General features: G+C 37.2%; 1 protein-coding gene across 2 annotated transcripts; it reads right to left on the reverse strand.

Annotated features, from left to right (window-relative positions):
- Positions 1-9,427: 9,427 nt before the first annotated feature.
- NDUFB5 (NADH:ubiquinone oxidoreductase subunit B5) lies at positions 9,428-25,130 on the reverse strand. 2 transcript variants are annotated; one of them, XM_082625092.1, is made up of 6 exons: positions 24,972-25,129; positions 17,110-17,198; positions 15,756-15,822; positions 14,906-14,967; positions 13,747-13,853; positions 9,428-10,123 (listed from the first exon to the last, which is right to left on the reverse strand). In XM_082625092.1, the coding sequence occupies exons 1-6, from the start codon at positions 25,093-25,095 to the stop codon at positions 10,003-10,005; spliced, it is 570 nt and encodes a 189-aa protein (XP_082481218.1). In that variant the 5' UTR covers positions 25,096-25,129; the 3' UTR covers positions 9,428-10,002. The 2 variants fall into 2 exon arrangements, with proteins under 2 accessions (XP_082481218.1, XP_082481219.1); XM_082625093.1 differs by lacking the exon at positions 13,747-13,853 and having other exon boundaries at positions 24,972-25,130.
- Between the last annotated feature and the right edge of the window lie 133 nt (positions 25,131-25,263).

The raw sequence follows: 25,263 nt of genomic DNA on the forward strand, positions 1-25,263 counted from the left end.
AGGGTTTCAGAATTTAGGACTCCCAGTCCCCTATATACCCCTAGATTGTTCTATTTCAATTATGGGAATCCTTACTCTTTCCTCACTTGTGCCATTACTTGGACATTAAAGTAAGGAAGACAGCATTTTCAGCAGTAGAATCTGATTTTCAGGGATCTCATTCTACAGCTGCAAGCAGGAAGTAATTATTTTATCACAGTCACATAAATATTTTGAGATTCATCCTATTCCTTGAAGACTTTAAAATTTTGAATATGTCCTTTCCTTGCATCAAATTATCCAATTATCCATCTTTTAAAACAGAGCCATGACATTTTCCACTGCCCAAGGGCTAGGACAGCCACCTTTCCCAAACTTTATGGCTCTGGACACACAGTCCCACACAATACAAGTGTTCACCTGATTGATCTATTTCACCACTGGGTACTACAACCTGCTATATTCTGTCTTGAAATCTGAATGGAAATCTAACTGCCTTCTACCCAATTCTGAACTGAAAAGCAATTCCAAATACCCACCTCATATCCCCAGCATTTATTGCTTGCAACACATTCTCTAAGAGTGAAAAAGTTGGAGTTCTTCTGTCATAAGCAATAGAAACTAGCTCTGACCAACATAAAGGGATAAGAGGGGTGTTTTGGAAAAGTACTGGTTGACTCCGGGTACTGACAATTAGGCTGAACTATCAGAAACTAAAGCTCCAAGGTCACAGTAGCAGCCACTCACGCACCTTCTTTCCAAATGCTGCCACCAGTTAATGAAACAATTTCATTCCATCCATATGCGTCTCTACTCAAGGTCTAGATTTCTAGGAGAAAGCCTGCTTGGTTGGGCCTCTGAATATGCCGATGCCTGTGATTGGAAAGGATCATTCTGCAAATAAGGGATGCTGATCAGAACAAAATTCAATAAATAAATACTGTACTGATCTTGCAGAATTGTTACAAGGATGTGAAATGTTTGTAAAGCATTTAACAGAGTTCCTGGAACATGTTAACTATTCTTATTATTTCTATGATTATCCACAAACCTGATACCTTCCTTCCTCTTCGGTGAGTGACTGCACATTACTGTAGGGAACTGCTTTCCTCCATGAACATAGCTAACCAAATTGCTCTCTCAGTATTCATTGATCACTTCATGAACACTCATGCTTTTATACTTTTGCTCATGATGAACCCCAGTTAGAATATTCTCCCTCATTCATTTGATGTTTCTAAATCCTATTTGCCCCACATTTTTCAGAAAGTCTACCACATACACTTACTGCTTATGTCACTCATTAGATAATAAGTGTATTTTAGAAAATCTTTTATTTATCCACTCTGTCTCCCTGACTAGATTTCAGGTCACTTGAGGGCAGAGACCATCATAATACATCTTTGCATTCCCTGATCTAAGCTGTGCTTTTACATATAGAAGTTGCTAAAAGAAAAATGTTTTTGATTTTCAATATCCATCCCTCCTTCTCTCTTAGAGAAAGAAATTGGGAGACCTACTATATAGCACAGAGAACTCTACTCAATACTTTGTAATGACTTACATGGGAAAAGAATCTAAAAAAGAGTGGATTGGGAATTCCCTGGTGGTCCAGTGGTTAGGACTCCATGCTTTCATTGCTGAGGGCTGGGATTTGATCCCTAGTTGGGGAACTAAGATACCACAAGCTGCACTGTGTGGCCAAAAAAATGACAATAAAATAAAATAAAGTAAATAAAAATAAATAAAATTTTTAAAATAAAATAAAAAAGAGTGGATATACATATATGTATAACTGATTCACTTTACTGTACACCTGAAACTAACACAACATTGTAAATCAACTATACTCCAATAAAAATTAAAAAAAAAAAGAAAATGAAATTGGGTAATGTTCTCAAGTAAAAAACTAAATTTTCCAACTTTGCATCTAGGTGCATCTAGTACATTTTAGAAATTAAGATGTAAGGAGAAAGTGTTATGCCCTTCTGATGTCATTCTGATCTGGATGTAATGCCTGGAGCTCCAGCAGCCATCTTGGACCTTAAGTGAGGATGGAATCCAGGTTTGGTAGAGAATAAAGATGGGAAGTTACTGGGTCCCTGATGTTTCTTAGAGCTGCATACTAGTCAGCCCTGGGCTCTCTACTTCTGAATGGTCTTCATAAAAGAAAAATAAATTTGTATCTGTTTAAGTCACAGTTTTTGAAAGAGGTAGTGGGAAATGCTCTGTTACAAGTAGCTGAATACAATTTCTAAATGATACAACTACATTAGAAAATTAGAATACAGACCAATTTTTTAAAATTCTTATTATTTAGTACTAAGTAATTAAGTATGCTTTATTTTTAACACTCTTATGTGAAAATCTCTTAAAAGCTTTTATGATCTCATGACTTGAGTAGTAGGCTGAATAATGGCCCCCCAAAGATATTTGCCTCCTAATTCCTGGAACCTGTGAATATTCTCTCATGTGGCAAAAAAAGATCTGTGTCTGGCATATGTGATTAAATTAAGTATCTTGAGAATTATCCTAGATTATCTGGGTGGACTCTAAATGTAATCACAAATGTCCTTATAAAAGAGAGGCAGAACGAGATTTGACACACACAGAAAAGGAAATGGCAATGTGACCACACAGACAGAGGTTGGAGTGATGTGATCATAAGCCAAAGGATGCTGGCAGCCACAAGAAACTGGAAGAAGCAAGAATGGATTCTCTCCTGGAGCCTCCAGAAGAAGAACAGCCCTGCCCACACCTTGATTTCAGCTCAGTGATACTGATTTCAGACTTGGCTTCCAGAACTATGAAGGAATAAATTTCTGCCATTTTAAGCCACCAAGTTTGTGTTGATTTGTTACAGCAGCCATAGGAAACTGATACAGCTTGAATTACTTTTCTGCTTCTCTTTTGACGAGGAACTATACTTTCGTCCACAAACCACCTGTTGTCTTCTTAACTCCTACCTCCCAACATCTCACGCCTGACATATTATAGATGCCCAAAATATATTTGGTAAATGTGTGAGTCCACACATTTTCTTTTTGTCCACCTAAGATGCAGTATTCCACAACATACACATGATTAGCCGTCAACTGCATGACACAGATTAACAACTAGCATACTGGGGGAGCGCACAAAATAAATTTAAAGAATAGACTGGTTTTGCAAGGATCAAGTGTCCAGAAAGTTTATCACTGAAAAGAATGTGACACTGCAGGCAGTTTGAAGTGGGGCAAGGACTTTGGGCTTCCTCCTTACAGGCAGTGGAGAGTCACTGAAGGCTGTTGAGCAGGAAAGCGACGAACGTGAAGGTGACCTTTGAAGGAGATAAGGCTGGTGGCCCAGTGTAGCACAGGCTGCAGGCAGATGGCTGCTGGCAAAAAGAACCCGCTGAGGATATTGCAAAAATGCATGCAGCAAGCAACGACCAAGTCAGGGAGAAGCAGTGGAAATCATGTTCCATGAGGGAACTTGTAAAGTGAAAATTGACAGGACATTGATTTGGGAGATAAAAGGCCAATGTTACTCTTAGCTATAGCTATCCAGCTCTATCCCTAGTTACATAACCTGAGAGAATTAATTAACTGCTCCACACTTTGGTCTCTTCATTTGTAAAATGGTAGGAAGATTTTTTAAAAAAAACCTTTCTAGGTAGGAAGAAAAAAATCTTGTAAAAATTGCACTTTCCCTCACTTTCTTCTCATTCTCATTGCCTCCTCTATTTTTAAAAAAACTCAGATATCTCCTCACTTATATGTGGACTCTAAAATATGACACAAATGAACTTATTTATGAAACAGACTCACAGACATAGAGAACAGACGTGTGGTTGCCAAGGGGGCGTGGAAGTGGGGGAGGGTTGGATTGGGAGTTTGGGATTAGCAGATGCAAACTATTATATATGAAGAGGATAAACAACGAGGTCCTACTGTATAGCACAGGGAACTGTATTCTGTATCCTGTGATAAACCATAATGGAAAAGAATATGAAAAAGAATGTACAACTTTGAATCACTTTGCTGTCCAGCAGAAATTAACACAACATTGTAAATAAACTATACTTCACTACAATAATTTTTTAAAAAAACCTCAGATATCTCCTAAACTCTCTTGAAATGATGACACGACAAGAGACCACATGAAGAGAAAGCTCCAAAGTATACAAGAAAGTCAAATGTTCTAATGAAACTTCTGACATATATTTACAGCGTCATTCATCTAAATTGTGTTGTATTATTTCCAATGTCACTTTGACAGCCCCATTAAATATAAGCAGTTTGTAAGAACAGTTTAAGTACATGAATAGTTCTCAAAAAATTTGTCCTATGAAACTAACTAGAGAAGAAGAAGGTAAAGGACAATTAAAGGAAAAAGAGGAGGAGAAGGAGGAAGATAGAAGTACGTAGACTGGGTGACTGAAACAACAAAAATTTATTTTCTCACAACTCCGGAGTCCAGAAGTCCAAAATCGAGGTGTCAGCAGGTTTGGTTTCTTCTGAGGCCTCTTTCCTTGGCTTGTAGATGGCTATCTTTCCCCCTGTGTCTTCACATGATCTTCCTTCTATAAATACCTTTGTTCTAATCTCCTGTTAAAAGACCAGTCATACTGAATTAGGGCCCATCTAATGATCTCATTTTAACTTAATTACCTCTTTAAAGATCCTATTTCCAAATAAAGTACCAATTATCCAAATAAAGTCAGAGTTTGAGATGCTGGGGGTTGGGATTTCAACATATGAATTTTTTGTGGGGGGCACAATTCTGCCCATAACACACACACACACACACACACACACACATGTATATAGATGTATATATACACACATATCTGAACCTAATTACTGTATATGTAGAGAGATACATATAGACTCATACATATGTGTGCATATCTATTCATACACACATACATATGTGAATATATGTGTATATGTATACACACATACATATATACACACCTACATAGAAATGATATTTTTTCTGAACGATTTGAGAGTAAGCCAGAGGTGTCATATCACATACACGACCTTTACCCCTAAATATTTCTATCTTCTACCCCTAAATGTGTCCACTTCCTAAAAATAGGGATATTCTCTTTATAACTGCAGAGTGTTATCAACTTCTTACATGCACTCTGAAGTAATACTTTTATCTAATCCACCTTCCATACTCTAACTTGGTCAGTTGATCTAACAAGGTCCTTTATAACATACCCTCCCCTTTATAACATACCCCCCCTTCCAGTACAGTGGAAGGTATTGCATTTAGTTGCATGTCGTTTATCCTCTTTTTATATGGAAGATTTTCCCAGCCTTTCTTTGTCTTTCATGACATTCACATTTTTAATAAACAGTCCAGCTTTTAAAAAAATTGAATGTTTACATCTTGTGTGTGTGTGTCTGATGTTTCCTTGAGATTGGATTGAATTAGACTGAGTTTGGCATACTGGACAGGCTGTGTTCTTCTCAGGGTATATCCATGTGTCCCCTCATATGTAATGTTAAATTTTTTTTTTTTTAGGGTCTTCGTTGCTGTGTGCAGGCTTTCTCTAGTTGCTGCGAGTGGGGGCTACTCTTCGTTGTGGTGCACGAGCTTTCCATTGTGGTGGCCTCTCTTGTTGTGGAGCGCGGGTTCTAGGTACACAGGCTTCAGTAGTTGTGGCACACGGGCTCAGTAGTTGTGGCTTGCGGGCTTAGTTGCTCCACAGCATGTGGGATCTTCCTGGACCAGGGCTTGAACCTGTGTCCCCTGCATTGGCAGGTAGATTCTTAACCACTGCGCCACGAGGGAAGTCCCAATGTTAAATTAGTGTGTGTGTGTGTGTGTGTGTGTGTGTGTGTGTGTGTGTGATGTTAGCTTTGATCACCAGGTCAAAGTCTCACTTCTCCACTGTACAATTAATGTTTAGTGTACAGTTACTTTGTATCCTGCTAGTTTCACTTAACACTAGAGAAGATTGGCAGAAACTGCTAGTTTTTCCTTAGTATCCTTTCTCCAAAATTTTTTAGCTGGACATATTTCTTGAGGCTGGGTATGGTCTTATGACTAAGTCGTGTCCAGTGGTATGGGAACAGAAGTGAATGTGATTTCTAGTTCCATGTTTTAGATGGATAGAACATGCTTCCCTCTTCTATTTCCCTCTTCCCATTGGCTGGGATTTAGTCATGATAGCAGAAGCTAGGTTAGTCATCTTGAACCATGCAATGGAAGCAGCATGCGGAGAATGGCAGAGCAACAAGATAGAAAGAGACTGGGATCCTGAGAATTCATGGAGGAGAGCTGCCATACCAGCTGAGACTTTTACAAAGTTAAAGAAACTTCCATCTAATTTGTGATATATTTGGGGTTTCTCTAATAGTTTCTCTACCTCTGTCTTAAGTAACATAGGTATTTCCCCTCATTGCTACATAGTTTTCATAATTATTTTGAATGGCTACACAATATTCCATCAAGTGATATACTAGTAATTAACAAACCACTTGCCTATTAAGTACATATTGCTTATGTTTTTTCATTATTGTATATGATGTGGTTAAGAGTTTAATGTATATATGGCTTTTTCATTTTTGTGGATTATTTCTTTAAGATAATTCCTTAGATATGTGATTAGTAGGTTAAAAATAGAAGAGATCATGGCTCTAGGTAGGTTTTGTTCAGATGTCTTCCAAAAACAAACTCTGTGGTTAATTCTGATGTGCAATGCTGAATTACTATGCTTTTAGATAACTAATTAAATGTCATGATAAGTGATTTGAAAAACAAAAATGTGAATTATTAAGGTTAATTATAATTGATACCTTAGAGGATATTTATTTTCATATTTTCCAATGTCAATGGTATTGCCATGTTAATGCAATATACAAAAAATGTCCAAAATGTGGGTATGTACCTGGAAGATATACTGCATCACACCATGACTAAGTTATTGCCTTTTCAATTCTCCATTTGATTTCATAAAGGAAAGTCTCCATTTGGTAAAAATCTAGGTAGAATATAATCCATAGTTATACCTGTGATTGCCTTTTAATTATGGCAAAGGACTTGTTTTCTATTTATAGTCATAATATAACATTTTTTAAAAATTTAAGTTTAAAAAGGTCAAGTTAAAGAAAATATTAAGTATATATCATATGTGGAAGTAAAAATAGACAGTTGAAATCGAGAAGGACTGCAATTTGGAAATAATTACATAGGAAAGATATTGAGCCCTAACAATCTCTGCTAACTCCTTGTGATCTCCAGCAGAGTGTATTTGTTTTTAATGAGAATAGTATGGTTAATTTACATTGCAGAATTGGGTACCTTTGACTTTTCCATGATCTGGAATTAGTTTTAAAAACATTGCCCATTGGCTGTAGTCTATCTATAATTCCATTACTCTTTAAAGTTAACAGGCCTGAAGCAGAGATAGTATAGGATATTTAGCAATTTTCTTGAAAAAGGAGTGCACCATCTCAATCTTTAGTTGACAGAGAGAACTTTATCACCTGTTACTTAACCAGTGTAGCAGGCACTTTACATGCATCATCCCGGTGATCCTCACAATAGTAGTGGGATGAAGAGCATAATCCCCATTTTAGAGATAGGGCTTAAAGCAGTGAAGGAGTTTTCTCAATATGAGATACAGGGAAGATTAAATATAAAGTTCCTAATGTGTAATGTCTGGCACATGCAGCAGATACCAAATACATAGTAGTCATTATTGTCATAGTGTTTGGCAAGCTCAGAATTTAGTCTGAAGTCTGCTCAGTTCAATCCCATGTCCTTATAGAACACCATGCAGGGTCCTATAGAATTACAGAAAAAGAAAAAAGATAAAGATAACTCAAAATTCATGTTAAATCCATGAATCATTAACTCAATAGATCTTTACTCAGTGCTTGCTATGTTCCAGATGCTATGGAATGAGCTTCCAATCATTCCATGTACCCTTAGTCTAGCTCGGGATGCCACAGGTTGCTACAGTGCCCTGTTCTTCCCCAGCACATGTAATCTGATTTAATGCCTATCATCTGTGCTGAGGAGTCTGCTCTGGGGGAAACCTGTCCTGTGATGACCACTTTACCTCCGGTATGCATCCTAGTGCCCAGTAGTTTTATAATGTTTCCCTCCAAGAAACACCTTCAAACTTTTTTTTAAAACCTCTCCATTATATATATATGATCCCAGCTATGCTAAAAAAAAAAAAATTAAAGGAAATTTCTCAGATTTCTTTATGGCTGGTGGGATTTCCAGTATTTGTAACACTTTCCATATATATATATTTTTATAAATTTATTTTTGGCTGTGTCGGGTCTTTGTTGCTGTGCGTGGACTTTCTCTAGTTGTGGCGAGTGGGGCTACTCTTCATTGCGGTGCATGGGCTTCTCATTGCGGTGGCTTCTCTTGTTGTGGAGCACAGGCTCTATGCGTGCAGGCTTCAGTAGTTGTGGCACGCGGGCTCACTAGTTGTGGCTCATGGGGTCTAGAGCACAGGCTCAGTAGTTGTGGTGCATGGGCTTAGTTGCTTCATGGCATGTGGGATCTTCCTGGACCAGGGCTTGAACCCGTGTCCCCTACATTGGCAGGCATATTCTTAACCACTGCATCAACAGGGAAGTCCCACACTTCCACATTTTCTATGTTAAGTTTTTGTATATAATAATAGAAAGGAGAAAATAAAGTAAAACCTACTGGTGTTGAAAAATAACGTGTGAAGTCTAACAATATTGAATGTAAATGAACATAGGTGTAGCATCATTTTCAATGACCACTGACAAGACCTATCTGCTTCCATTCTCCTTCCCCTTCTCCTACAAAACCAAATGGTTCGTGCAAGCAGGGATTCAGGGACAGCATGTCCTTCTCTCAAATACTTTGGCAACATTATGAGGTGGTAATTGCATAGGGAATCCTCAAAACAAAATCTGGAAGCAGCTGGGCGAGGCAGTCCTCTTCTGGGGAGATAAGAAAATGCCATCACCCCAAAGGATGTTGGCTGGATTGTAAAGGGCGTTTAGAGCCCTTAAGGCACAAGGGCATTCAAAAGGTATTCGCTGAGAATAATGAATTTTTGAAGCTAAAAGGTTATTTTGGAAGTTGAAGCATAACTGTTTATTTTTGTAAATATTGAGCATGTGTTTAAAATTTCTTAGCCTCAATTTCTCATCTGTAAAATGCAGAAAATGACCTCATAAGGTCATTTTGAAAATAATGTGAATAAATGCAGTTATTCAGCACGGTGCTCAGCAGACAGTAAATGCTTAATAGATGACAGTCATTATTTTAACTTTTACTCATTTCATAATCTTTACAGTAATCATTTTACCCTGTGGAACTTCTCCAGTGTTTACAGAAAAGGACTCTAAGGAATCTGAGATATTGCATCTAAGAAAAATTAACGTGTGTGTATATACATTTTAAAAGAATGATTTATGGCTAAAAAACATGAAAATATTAAACTTTGAGATCTGTTCACTGAAAAATTGTTTATTAAGGTGTTAATGTTTTATATAATTGGTTCATTATTTATATAATTTAAAATTCTGAGTTGCCCTTGAATAATCCACATATCTACAATACTCACATGTATATAAACTACATATTTCCTGATATTTAACATAGACTTCTCTAACTTCCATTTATCAGACAAATAAAACATTAATCTTTCAAAGCTACACCTTTAGGAGTTCACAAATTCCTATTTCTTTGAGTTTTTTTTAACTATACTTAAACATTCTTAAAAGAGGAAGCTGAAAGCCCCAAACCAAAAGCTTTAATCTGCCTTTCACAATACATACGTGTATCAAATCATCATGATGTACACTTTAAATATCTTACAACTTTGTGAATGACACCTCAATAAAGCTGGAAAAAAAATGAAAAAAATGAAATCACACACAAAAAAGCCTTAATCTGAACCAATGTTGAGAAATGGAGCAATGAATAGGATCTTTTATTCATCACACAGAAAAAATACAGAATATATCTAGTAGTTTAGTTTTGCCTAAAGAGAATATACTTTGTATTTAGAGAAATAAAAGATTAGTTGTCAGGAGTTGCTTTTGGAGAATGATCAATAAGTGTCTTATCAATGGTCAGATACTGATACCAGGGACCATCGCCTCTTGCACGCATTAAACTTCGTACTTCCAGCTCCTTTAACCTGTAACAAACAGAATGGTGATGTTATGACTACAGCGTTTCCAATTATACAGTTAATGAATTATCTCCATAAAGAACAACTTGAGAGTCTTGCTTTTATGTAAAATATAATGTCCCTCCACAGATCCATGTGTATGCATATATCTGATATGTACCTATAAGCAAAATTTGGGACTTATTTTGCCTTTTATTATCTTGCTTATGTAGTTAGCCAATGAATATTGTTTTTAATCACCCAAGCGTCACTTGAATTGATAATCAATTCTCTCCTCCTGTCCCTGTTCTCTGTCTGGACAGATCACTTTCACTTGAATAGTGATAATGCATTTCCTGTCTTCTTGCCTTTTAAATGTTAGGAGAGTCATTTACAGAACGCCTACTATTATGACCACATACTGTGCCAAGTGCTAGAAATTAAAAGGGAACAAGTCTTCCTGGAGGAGCTCACATCCCCTGTCTATACTGGCTGCCCATCACCATTAGGACAGAAAACCTCTTGAGAGCAGAGATGGTATCTTATTCACCAGCCACCAGCATCACACTGAGCCTGGTCAACACTGGACAATCAATATTTGTAAAGAAAAGAAAAAAGAAAAACCAGGATTAAGAAAACATTCTCCGACTCTAAGATCTACTTGTTTGTCCTCATCCTTCTTCACAAACGGAATAATCTCTATTCTAGAAAGATACTTTCCTTCTTCCACAGCCAAGCCTTTGCACAAAACTACCACACATTCCTGGAATAATCCCTTTTCCATCAAGCCTTTTACTTTCCATTTTTATAGACTACATACTAACTTTTTATAACTGGAAATCTGTCACAGTTAAATTACTCACTTTATTAACCTTAACCAGTTTACCAACCCTATCTATGACAGACAATATACCTTTGTGATAGTGTATATAAGAGAATACATTTATCTTTTTTTTAGGATTAAATATCATCCTTTTTCTTTTCTACTCTTTATAATGTAATTATCCAAAATGCAAGTAATTAAAATATTCATCACAGGGGACTAGTTAAATAAATTATTGTTCACCCATATAATGGACAACCTATGCACCTGTTAAAAAGAATGAGGGAAATCTATATATAATAACATGGAAGGAGAGGACAGATATATCATTAGGTTGAAAAAGCAAGGTATAAACAGAGTCTGTGTGGCATCTTCCCGTTTCATTAAAAAGCAGAGAAAATCATTTCTGCTATGTATATGTACACATGTACAGAGTATTAAAAATTCTGGAGCACCAAAAATAAATTATCTCTGGGGGAATCAATTACATAAGACAGTCCCTTTCTATTTTATACCTTTCCTTTAAGTTTCAGTTTTCCAAATACCTAAACATATATTTTAAAAAATCTGTAGGTACTCCCCATTTCATTCTCACACTTGCATCTTTCTTTTAGGAGTAAAAGTTAGGGTCCTGTTTTAGTTTTTTTAAAAATATTTATTTATTTATTTATTTTGGCTGCTCCAGGTCTTAGTTGCAGCACACGGGATCTTCATTGCTGCGTGTGAGATCTTTTTAGTTGCGGCACGCGGACTCTCAGTTGCAGCATGCGTGCGGGATCTAGTTCCCCGACCAGGGACCGAACCCAGGCCCCCTGCATTGGTAGCACGGAGTCCGACCCACTGGACCACCAGAGAAGTCCCCTGTTTTTGTTTTTATCTTTACTTTGCTTTGTTTTGAAAATGTTTGGGATTGTTATATGTCTAAGAAATTTTGGAATCTGATGTTTTATCAAAGGTATATGTCTGAAGTTCAAAAATGTCCAAAGCTAACTAAGTATGAGGCATAATGCTATTCCATGCTCTTAAATACTTAATGACAGTTCTATATGGTAACTACACATACATGTAATTACATATCTACAAAACAAGCCAATCATATGTTCATTTAATCATTTAATCATTTAAATAGTTTTCAATATCATAGCAATTTTTGTAAACTACAAAATTAAAGCAGAATGAACGGAAAGCAGATCAAGGGTAGCCTGGGGTCAAGAGTAAGGGATGGGGATTGACTGAAGGGACAGGAAAGAGACTAACTAGGTGATCAAAATGACCTTGATGGTGGTTACAGTTACATATTTTGTCAAAATCCACTGATCTTAATGGGTACCTTTGATTGTATGTAAACCTCACTCTAAACACCAAAATAAATCTCAGAAAAGATCATATTTAAAAGTAGAAAAAGAAAATATGAGTGAACATTAAAAAATAATTTTGGACTTGTGTATTTACTTATTTTATTATTATCAGAGACCTATATATGACACAAAATTCCAGAAGCTAAAGAAAAAGACTGACAAGCTTGACAATCATTAAATGAGTAAATATATTAAAAGCAATTAAAGCATCAGTACACAGTAAGTGTTCAAAAACATATTAGCTACTACTGTATTTTTTTATCTGAAACATAAAAACACTAAGTTGCAGAAAAATTCTACACTGTCAGAAGACAAATGACAAGCTAGGAAAACATATCTGCAACAAAAGCAAAAGGGGCTATTTTAATCAATGCACAAATTAATAGAAAACGGGCAATTTATGAAAAAGAAATATAAACAACTAATAGATAAACAAAAAATACTCAACTTTGTCAAAAAATACAAAATTGAAATGATGAGATAACATTTTTCAACTGTCTTATCAGCAAAAATGTTTAGGTTTGATAAATTCCTTTACTGGCAAAGGTATGGAGAAACAGAATTATCCTGTATTGGTGACAGAAAAGACCACTGGTACAACTTTTTAAAGAAGTGTTTGACAAAAGCTTTCTAAAATTTAAAGCATAACATTTGGTTTATCAGTGCCACTGCTAGGAATTTATATTCCAGATACACTGAATAAATATGCAAAAATATATGAGGATATTCACCACAGCACAATGTATAATTATCAAAAAACTTGGAAAGAGCCTAAGTAGCAACAATAGGTCTCCCACCAGTTAAAAAAATTAAGGCACATCCATCCAGTTCAGCCATTAAAAAGAATAGAGTATATGCTATTACTGAAAGATCAAGATACAGTTGGCCCTATCTATCTTCAGAAGGCCAACTGTTCTATGCCATTTTATATAGGGACTTGAGCATCCTCAGACTGGTATCTACTGGAGGTCCTGGAACCAATCCTCCTCAGTTACCAAGGAATGACTGTATATTTACATGAAAGGAAGACAAGGTGCAGAACAGTGCTGATAACAGGATTCCATTTGTGTTAATATATTTTGTAAATGATATATAAAAAATATATTTTTAATGCATGAAATATAAGAGATCATTAAATAGTAGTCACCTCTAAGGATGACACTGGGTGTAAGAAGAAAGGAAATTGGGTGGGGGAGGGGAAGGAGAGGGCTACCTTGCACTTAAAAGAGTCAGGACATTTCCAAAAAGAATTCTTTCTAATCTGACAGATATTATCTCCTAATAGCCTTCTAGTCTCCAACTCATAATCTCCTCTCTAAACAGGCTAATTCTCTCTCCATCTTCACCCTTTTACACAGAGCATCCTACACTGTTGAAATAGTTTTATTAAATTTCTTCCTGTGGTTTGCAACTGTAGGAAAGGATTTTCTTCCCTGCACTCCAACCCCTGCCCCCGCCCTTTTTTTTACCGTAATTCAGCTTTTTCGGCTTCAATTTGAAGGATAGCCATTGTTCTTTCATAATTCTTTTCAGGACTATCAAAGAAAGTTCGGGCAATCCATCTTGATATAGGATGCTACAAGAGAAAATGTGTTTAAAATTAGTGTCTGAAAAGTACTTTGCTTTTCCAGTTTATTATTCTCCTAAAATGACCATCTCAGATAAATCAATAACACTTTTATGTATCAACCACTTTATATATTTTTAAAATGATTTTAATTTGTTCGGTAGATACTACCTTTGTCCTCATTTATAGATGAGCAAATTTCACAAGGTTGTACAGTTCTAGGTTGCAGCATCTGCACTCAGGCCAGGTCTGTCTGACTCTAAAACCTGTGCTCTTTCCTATTACACTACACTATGAGTATCTTAACTGGCAGATTTTGGAGCCAAACCCGGGATCTCAAAATGGCGCTCTTTCCACCAGTCAGCCAAGATAATCTAATTATATGGCTTACCTTAAGATTTAATAATGAAGTATTTCTTTTCTAAAATATAATTCATTCGGATAATAAAACATGATAAGATATACTGTAATCAAGGCCATCTCACTACAACACTTGTAAAGACAAGTTACAGAATTAATTTTGGGTTTTAGTAGCCATGACAGTATAGTAAAATGACTAATTAACAGTGCAGGCTCTGGAGTCAGGACTGCCTGGGTTCAAATACCGACCCTATCCCTTAGACAGAGCACTTAACCTCTTTTAAGCCTCAGCTTCCTCATCTCTGAAGCAGAAATAATAATAGTACCACTTACATGGAATGAGATAATATTTTCAAAACACTTATCATAGTACCTGCTACACAGTGGGTGTTCAATAAAGGACAGCTAGCATTAGTATCAGTACAGTTTTCCCTATGGCATAGAACGTAGGATAAATTGACTGTTACTCTCTAGGTTGAGAACACAGTGCAGAGTCAGTCTTTAAAAAACCATAAAGCTTAAGGTAATAAAACAACGCAGAAAATTACCAAAAGTTACTTATAAAAGTGAGCACAAAATGTATCATTTACTTGTCATAAAAAATTGAATACAAAACTATACCACAATTGCTAAATTAAGATATTAACCAGTACATTGACAAGACACCTAACTGAAAATAACTTTCAGTGACCTATACCAACCTTGAAATATTCCCAGTGTTCTGGGGTATAGCCTTCTGGAATTTCTGCTAACTCAGCTTCACCTAGTAAGAGAAAACAGTGATATTCAACTTTAGTATCAGGAGTTTATAATGTTAATTCTTCACTATTTAAGTAAGAAACCAACCTCTTGTGGTTTTAAAGAACCTTTTGTTTTGTAGCAATGAAGATATCTAATATTTTAAATTCACTTCAAGCTGGTGGAAAATCATTCATTAGATATTTTTTAGATGTCTTCTATGTGTAATGCATTGTATACAGGCATTATATGAGGGTTCTCATTTTGTTTTTATATAGTGTAACAAGATATAATAAAAGACATACTATTCCTCTGGTTTTCCTTAAACGTCCTAGACAAAATTTAGGATTGAAGACGTCAGAAGTACTGTGAGCAGAATTTCCCAGGAGACCTAACAGTTACTATCATTCACAAATCCATTCTTTTTTGAAGATTATAACTTTATATGTTCCAGGATGGGTAAAAAAGTTCTTCCATCCCTCAGCCTCTTTTCCACCTCTATCTCTTTCTATTTTCCTTATTCAGACTTCTCAAAGCTGGTTTTGGGAAATGAGAAAGAGGAAGAAGACAGGCCTTTTATGTGGCCTATAGAGTCAGTGACTTTAAAGATTTTTGGAGAAAACAAAAAGTTAAAAAAAGACCCACTGTATGCTATTGCAGATTAAGATTTGGTTATTTTAAAATAAATTCTCATGCTTATGTTTATTTTATTATTTGAAGAACTTTCCCTTATAATATCCATAATTTCTTTTTTATATTAATGTACACAGGTTTTAAAAATTTACTAATTTAGTCAGTGGGGGAGATACTTACCAATGAATACATTCACCAGAGTTATGCCAATTGCTACTGGAATCCCAGTCAACAAAATGTAGAATCTCTGTTAAGATTAAAAAAAAAAAAAAAAAAAGTTTTCATATAACCATTTCCTAACTCCTTTCCTCACACTCAAACTGTCCTCATTACATGATTTCCTTATATTTCTTATAAAATATACTTGCCAAATTGGAGATGCTGTATAAAATTATTTATTTCTGTAATTTTCTTTTGCTCTAGCTTTTAGATGCCTATATTTACTGTCAAAAATGAAAGAAGAAAGCAAAGACTAATTGTACAAGTATAATGCAATATATATTTAAGTGATTTTTCATTTTTGGTTAAAGCAATGTCATAAAAGAAATTTTTATATTAAGAATAAAAGTGTAAGAAGATGAGGGCGATTTCTGGAGTTTGAGTTGGTCATCACAAGAAAAGTAGGAGCTCAACCATGGGGATGGAGAAGGGCATTAAGCACAATGGACAGGCAAGGGAAGGTCTAGAGGGCAGCCAGTGGGTCACAGCTTTAGGAACAGTGGCAGAGTCCAGTCTTCCACCTTCTAAGTCTCTACTCTTCTTTACAGAGTCTTGAGATACAAACATGCAGTCAATGCCCTGCTTCACTCTATGAAATCAAAGTTCTTAAACAACAAAGAAAAAAAAATCATATCCCAAAATAATGGAGTTACATATTTAAAGAAGTCCTTCAATGAGTTCTTTGTTAATTTGAAGAATATATTAGTAATATAAATAATTATTCCCAAATGAATCCATTTTCAGTTTTATAATTTATAGATTTTTCTTTTGGTCAGGGAACACAGATGATTTCAAAACACCATAATCTTGAGAAGAAAGGAATGTTTCAATTTTTACCTCCAATATGCATGAATTCTTTTTTTGAAGAAGGAAAGGTTCAATAATTTAAAAATAAATTCAGGGGGCTTCCCTGGTGGCTCAGTGGTTGAGAGTCCGCCTGCCGATGCAGGGGACACGGGTTCATGCCCCAGTCCGGAAGGATCTTACATGTGGGTTCATGCCCTGGTCTGGGAGGATCCCACATGCCGCGGAGCGGCTGGGCCTGTGAGCCATGGCCGCTGAGCCTGCGTGTCCAGAGCCTGTGCTCCGCAACGGGAGAGGCCACAACAGTGAGAGGCCCGCGTACCGCAAAAATAAAAATAAAAAAATAAATTCAGTAACAAACCAGACCTTACTACTCAATCTCAACATTTTTTTGAGAAAAGGAATATGAATTTACAAAAAAAATCTTTTATAAAATGAAAGATGTTTTCTAAATAGGAAAAAAATTTCCTATTTATATGTAAAGAGTTTAGTTCAACAAGTTTTAACTCACCATTAATTTCAAAAAACGTCTGTCATAGAATCCAGAAGGCTTGATGATAAACAGTCTTTTCCCATGGTCTCCACTGTGTCGCACAGGAGCTGGAAATATTAAATAACCCTGTTATATACAAGGTTTATATGGATATACTGTTATATTTTGAGATAAAAGTCAGACTATAAGAAAACATACATGCATAAATGTTTAGTATGAATTAAGATAAAGCATCCCTTCTCTGCCAAAATATATATATACATATATACATATATATGATTAAGATAAAAAAATACATGCTTCTTTATTTGAGTACTAAAGGCAGGGAAGACTAGGATATCTTTAAACAGAGATTGATGTACTGTTCTAAACTATAGCTCTCCTCATTTTTATTCAACATATTCATCAATATTTTCATCATTTTTATTCATCAATATTCAAGATATTGATATTTATTGAAGAAATATCTAAATGATTATTTGAATTTGTTTCAGTAGCAGGCAGGGAGATCAGATACTCTTGGTGGGCTATGTACCTCTGTTTACCTCTGCAATAAATATTTGCTAATGCTGCAAAAGACATTAATTTAAATTGCCTCATATGATGAGGCAATATACATTAGGGACTTGATGCAAAATAAATGGAAAGATATTTATTCAATATCTCTCTAGCAGGAATTTGAACTTGTTCAAAAGAACATGTCTTGATAAAATCCCTTTACAAGCCATTTCTTTTTTTTTTTTAGTTGAGGTATAATTTACAATGTTGTGTTTGTTTCTGGTGTACAGCAAAGTGATTCAGTTATAAATATATATATTCCTTTTCATATTCTTCTCCATCATAGTTTATTACAAGATACTGAATATAGGTCCCTTTGCTATACAGTAGGACCTTGTTGTTTATTTTATATATAGAGTTTCTATCTGCTAATCCCAAACTCCTAATTTATCCCCCTCACCTTGCTTTCCCTTTTGGTAACCATAAGTTTGTTTTCTATGTCTATGAGTCTGTTTTTCTTTTGCAAATAAGTTCATTTGTATCATATTTTAGATTCCACATATAAGTGATATATAATATTTGTGTTTCTCTGTATGACTTACTTCACTTAGTATGATAATCTCTAGGTCCATCCGTGTTGCTGCAAATGCATAAGCCACTTCTTATTGTAAATATCCTTCTCTTCAAATCCTCTCCCAGACGGTATTTAATCAAGCCTTGCTGAAGATAAACTGAGGCAAAACTCTCACTCTTGGATCTGCTTTCTACGCGATTTCCCTTTCTTGGAAGTCTGGAAGGATCACTATGGCCACTCTAAGCCCTGTCTGCTAAAAGCAGGAAAGGCTCTAACATTACTGAGAAACTGAGGGTTACTATGCTTCTGCTGTGTAACCGCATTCAAGGGAATTTCCCATGAGTCATTGCTGAATAAAAAACTAATTTCCCGTTAAAGGAATTTTAATCATAATAGATGTCAGAAAGATTTGTATCCTTTTGTTCAAGCTTAAATGTCAAGAATGAACTCCCCTCTCCTGAAATCTATTCTTTAGGCCCAGGTGACATCTTATCCTCCAAGAAACCAACATGCTTCCCAACCAGATGAGAGCTCTCCTACCTCTGAACTGCTGTATATTCTACTGATGTGTAAACTTGCTTTCACTGCCCTCACTGAAATATAAGTGTCTCGAAGGCAGGAACTGTCTTAAATTTTGATACCACCTGCAGCAGCCTGCAATGAATTTAGAAGGTTAATTCACAAGAGAATTAGAAGCTGGCATGAGTTTACTAAGTATAAGTCATCTACTAAGGCTTCTAAAATAACAAGAGAATTTGACAAGGTAAGTATGTATTTCTGCAAATCATTTGAAAGATACAATAGAAATTTCTGTGGACTAGATGAAAAAAATGGGCTGGATAACAGTACAAACCACTCATTAATTTAATAAATATTTAAGTGCCTACTATGTACAGGTCTTATGCTAGGTCTATAGTATGAGGGATTTAGATTCTGCTGGGAGGAAAAAATATTTAATATAATTACAAATTACAATTATAATTATAATTGTATATAATTATAATTACAAATCTATATTGTAAAAGACAACAATCTTTGTTGTCTTTGTTGTCTATAAGGACAACAAATGAAAGAAACAGGATGTAGTGTCAGAAAAGAAAAGGCTCAGAAGTAAAGCCCCTCTTTAGACAGGCTGGTGGAGTTGGGGAGGTATGAGGAAGGCACATTATAAACTGAGAGAAGTAGCAAGTTAGAAGAAATCTGTAATGGGTAATTGGTTGATTGGTTATACCCAAAAGGTGCTGATTACTTAATGCAGTAACCTGCCAAAGGGCTCTCTCACAATTTCTATGAATGGCCTGAGTGTGGTGGAGATGGTATTCCTGATGATACAGAGCTAATGCTACAAGAGTGGCTACTACACCAGTGATGAAATAGGATCTCCCCAAAAGTCCTCCTACACACTTACAAACGGCTGAATCTAAAAGGATTAAGTATAGTAAGTGGAAAATCCTACTTGAACACTCCAGAAGTTTAGTGGCTCACAAACTTAAGAAAAGTCACTGGTGGGAGTTCTCTGGTGGCCTAGTGGTTAGGATTCCAGGCTTTCACTGCCATGGCCCAGGTTCAATCCCTGGTCGGGGAATTGAGATCCCGCAAGCTGTGTGGCATGGCCAAAAAAAAAAAAAAAGAAAAAGTCATTGGTGTCATGTGGATGTGGTTACCAAAAAAATCCCAAAGGTAATCCAATCTTAATCTGATGTACCAGAAATATAGGGTCAAAACAGAAGGAGCCCTCCACCTCCATGTCTTACCAGACCTGCGGAAGTGTGTCCATCCCAGAGTACACTGTTTTAGAGGGACAATCTGGAGCACGTCCTAAGTTAAGCAACCAGGATGGCAAACAACCTGGAAATTGACCTACTGAAACTGAAAGAACTGAAGCTGACTGGCCTACAAAAAAGAAGTCAGGATAGAGACCAGAGAAGTGTCTTTAAATAGCTGAAGGCTGTCCAATGACAGAGGCTTACACTATTCTGCGTTGACCTGCAAGGAAGAACTAGGATCGATGTGCGAAAGAGTAATTTTTGGCTTAATTCAAGGAAGAAGTTTCTAACAATTTTAGTGGTTGAAAATAAAATTGGACTGCCTCCCCAGTCCCCATTATGGGGTTATTCGAGTATCACTAATGGAATGTAACAAGGATTAGCATACTACAGGGGGTGGCCTAGAAGATTTCTAAGGTCCTTTCCCTCAAAGAATCTGAATAGATGGCCTCTCTTAGAATAAAAAGACTTACCTTTCCTACTGATCAATCTCAATGGTTTCCTTCCAACACCAACAACTCTTTCCTGCTTTCAGGTCTTTGCACTTAACCTTCCTCTTTGCTTGGAAGCTTTTCCTCAGGCTCTTTGAATGGCTAGCTCCTCACCCCATCCTTCAGAGGTAAGATCAAATGTTACCTCCTCAAAGAAGTCTTCTCTGACTACTCTATCCAAAGCTGGTCTCCCACTTATTCTCCTTAATATCATTTGGTTATTTCCTTTAGAACAATAAGCACTAAGCTGAATCATTCAGTAGTGTATCTCCAGTGCACTTTAGTGTCTGCCACATGGTAGGAGCTCCATAAATATTGTTGAATTTACATTTCTTAATTTTTTTTTTTTTTCCGTCACGCGGGCCTCTCAATGCTGTGGCCTCTCCCGCTGCGGAGCACAGGCTCCAGACGCGCAGGCTCAGCGGCCACGACTCACGGGTCCAGCCACTCCGCGGCATGTGGGATCTTCCCAGACCAGGGCATGAACCCGTGTCCCCTGCATCGGCAGGTGGACTCTCAACCACTGCACCACCAGGGAAGCCCTTAAGTAAATTTTTTTTTTTTTTTTTTTTTTTTTTGCATTATGCGGGCCTCTCACTGTTGTGGCCTCTCCCGTTGCGGAGCACAGGCTCCGGACGCGCAGGCCCAGCGGCCATGGCTCACGGGCCCAGCCGCTCCGCGGCATGTGGGATCCTCCCGGACAGGGGCACGAACCCGCGTCCCCTGCATCGGCAGGCGGACTCTCAACCACTGCGCCACCAGGGAAGCCCCCCTTAAGTAAATTTAATGTTGGTAGGGGATCTTTCTTTAGTCCCTGAAAATAAATCTTCTCAGAAGAGACAGTATACTCCCAACTTTCCCTTTCAATCAGACGGACAGACAGACACACACACACACAGAGAGAGAGAGAGAAACACGTAAGGATTAAACTCTATGTGGGGTTTTAGGGACAACTGATTACAAATGACAGTATTAGTAGATGTGGAAAGTGTAACAAACAAAAAAAAACTATGGAAGAAAGCTTGAGCTGGCTGCATTCTAGCAATATTAAACAGTTAGTAATGTGAACTTCTTGCTTTCTTTACATATAATTACCCTACTGTTGAACAACAATTATTCATGCCATTAAATGTGTTAGGTAACTGTTATACAATTAACTGTTCTAAAGGATATTTCATAGCACTAAACTCTTTTCAAATATTCTGAGCCTTCATGATTTGCTGTTGTAGTAGGGCCATCTGCTTACAATCTAAAATTATTAGAGTGAACATTGCTTACAACCAGGTGACTGCCAGGATTTCTGGAACTCAATCCTTCCACCACAAAAATAGGCATTTTCCTCCACTCTCTACAGCCTGGAATGTCTCAAATAAGGTACTCAGTAATTACGTGGAACTAAGGTTTCACTAACCAATTTTTTTTTAATGCAAATAACTTCAGGAAAGTTATGCTTTGGAAAATTGTGATACTTGTGAGGATCAGATAATATCAGATTTTTTTTTTTTTTTTTTTTTTGTGGTACGCGGGCCTCTCACTGTTGTGGCCTCTCCCATTGCGGAGCACAGGCTCCGGACGCGCAGGCTCAGCGGCCATGGCTCACGGGCCCAGCCGCTCCGCGGCATGTGGGATCTTCCCGGACTGGGGCACGAACCCGTGTCGCCTGCATCAGCAGGCGGACTCTCAACCACTGCGCCATCAGGGAAGCCCAATATCAGATTTTTTTGTGTCTCCAAGACAACATCCAAAATTGGTCATTTTCTTTCCCTCATTCTCAGACTATTCCCAGTTAATGGCACCACCAACTCAATTACCCAGGCTAAAAATCTCAGTCATCTTCCTGTGTCTCATTCAGCAGTTGTCAAGCCCTCTTGATTCTAAAATTCAAACTTTCTATTTCTCTCCAAGACCTTTTCACCTCAGTGGCTTAAGTAATCATGCCTGATAAGCCATCTAATATTCAGAACCATCTTCCTAAAACATACTCCTGATGCTGCTCTTGCGCTAAAATACTCTCGGGTGCCTACAAAATCGTTAAGATACTTTGGCTTTGTATTCAGTCCCTCCCCTAATTAGGTCCTAACTTCTCTTTTTTAACCTTCTCTCTCAACACCTACCTACCCCAAGAGCCCCATATTCAGATATATCAGAAAACACATCCTTTACTTTTCCATCAATTGCACCTGTTAAAACTATCCCTAGAATCCAGTTAACATGCCTCATCATCCATGTCTGAATTAAGTCCACACTACTTTGTTTAATACTCTTCTCAGGTTTTAAAGCCATAATTATATGCACATCAGCCTTCAACATAAAAGTTCTCTGCAGCTGAGGGGAGAACTTAAGCTTATTTCTAGAATCCCTTGATGTTTGACACTTAATAAATAATTAAACAGAATACTTTTATCTGCTTATTTTCTGAGAAGGGTTTTCACTGAGAGTGATTGATGATAACATGACAGTACTAGATGTTTAAGAAAGGTGAGACCACAGGGCCCTGTAGAAGGTAATGCCCAGTGCTGTAGATTTTTCCCACTCACTCTTTACCACTACCTTTGAGGTAAGTTAAAATGATCACCCTCTTTTTAAAAACAAAACAAAACAGTTCTTACGGTAAGAGACAAGTTCATTCAAAATGACATTTCTAGAAAGATGCAAACTTATGCAGAAACACATTTCAGGGTTATAAATACTTGTCAGTGGGAAAGAGATTAGTTTTATTTTATTCCCCTGTCAACAGAAAATAAGCATACTTGTAATAAAATCCTCTTTTTTTTTCTTTCTAAATCCTCTTTTTTAACGATGAAGAAATGCAGGTTTGGAGCAATTAAGTGCCTTCCACTTAGCTTCCCAGATGTGATGACCCAAGCTCACAGATTTACTAAACTCTGGAGCTAGGATTTAAACCTATGCAGTCTATCTCCAGAAAAAACAAAACCAGTCAAGGTTCTCTCCTCTGCTGGATCTTACGTTCTCCTAGAGGCAGACATAAACAATAATATAAAACAGATTACAACCTTTCATTCCACAGTGATAGATTGTTTCACATGCGAAATACCTTTGAAAGCAGGTACACTGCTGAAACACAGTAACCTCACTATAGCTATCATATCCTTTCCTGCTCCCAGTGGAAAGGGTGTAGATTACCTGCGAGGATCCTTCCAGAACTCCAGGAATGGGGAATAGTGTATAAATGGGATCTAGGGGAGAAATTTTACCTCAGTTTATCTCCAGGTAGGCATGATTAAGTACTATGGGGGGAGGGGGTATTTGAAGAGGATATTTGTAATCAGAAATGGCTTACAAAGGAATTTTATCAAAGAATGTAAGCACATGTAGTTTTGTAACAGGTTCAAATTCCTGCCGGAAATTTCTTCAATGCCACTGGTCCTTTCCATTTTTCCAGCAAGTCCCTCATGGCATCAGTGTATAATGTCTCATCATGTGAAGTGACATAATTCAAATTAAATTGGGAGAAGAGCAGTAAACAGAAAAAGATACTTTTAAGTTGGAGAAGAATCTTTTGGGCTTTAAATTTCACTTCCTCTGTATCTACTTGTATTGCATAGGACAAATCGCTTACAGTATATTTTTGATCAAGAGGATTAAATGAATACCTTTAATATCTTAGAATGGTGCCCGGCACATAATATGTGCTCAATAAATGTTAGCTCCCATTATTATTATTATTCAACTTAATACAGTAGTGCATTATTTTTGTAATAATTGAGTCACAGTTTCCTCATCTGTAAAATGGGGTAACACTGTACTCACTTTGCAGAATCCAAAAGGGAATAAAGCAGACTGAATACAGAGCATTTGATGCTTTGTTATTATGATTATTCATTCCCCTAGAGTTCAACCCACAGTCTCCAAGAGGCTCCAAATCATCCTCCCACGACTGCACTGACTTTCCTAAGACCTAGGAACTTTTTTTTCATAGGTCCCTTCCTCTCTAAGAAGACATTAAAAATAATTATTTTATGATTCCGTTGATATAAAACGAATACAATTCAGGCTGGATTCAGCATCACATATGCATTAACATTATGCCCTTTTCCTTCTGATTTTAAAAGAAATTTAAATTAAAACATTTTCGTGGACACCTAAAAGTATCATGAAGACACTGTGCCTAGCAGATGAGTTAGCCCTGAGCCTCTCCACTTAGCATCAGCGGGCTCCTCTGCAACATGACTTCCCACCTTGTGAGATTAAAACGTAGCGCAGGTGGAACATACAAAGAATCTTGGTGCCTGAGAGACATGGGTCTCAGCTCTTTGCCTTTCTAACATCAGCTTCATCCGCAAATTACCACCAACAGGATAGGTGAATGACAAAGCGTCTCACAAATTCTAATTAATTACTTAAACACGATCGATCTGATTACTCCAGGAAAACTCTCAGCCTCCTCACATAGCCCATGCTCCGTCTCTCAAGTCCCAAGTCCTCAATTCTCCAAGCCCTCTCCGGATTCCACCAAGGTCACCCGGGAAGAGTCCTCCATCTCTCCTCCCGCGTTTCTTGATAGCGCTTTCTCCCCAAGCCAGTACCCACCGACAGTCTTCGGAAAGTCACGGGTGAGGAAGCCCCCGAATACAAGTCTAGTGTCAAGGCGGCGGCCAGACAGAGCGGCCACTGCAGAGACCGAAGCCCGCCGTAACAAACTCATGGCCGCCATGGCTACTACGGGCAAGAGAAGAGAGGGCAAATGTAACGGGAGCCGAGAGCCTCTTTCTCAACGAGAGCGAAGCCGGAAAGTGGCCATGTTGAGTGAGGGCAAAGCCAATTCCTGTTTTCGTCATCCGGTCGGCGTGAGACGCCGGAAGTGACATCATTGTTGGCGGAA

The sequence above is a fragment of the Mesoplodon mirus genome (genome assembly GCF_964341445.2).
Source record: "Mesoplodon mirus genome assembly, chromosome: 6".
In the NCBI taxonomy this organism is placed as follows: domain Eukaryota; kingdom Metazoa; phylum Chordata; class Mammalia; order Artiodactyla; family Ziphiidae; genus Mesoplodon; species Mesoplodon mirus.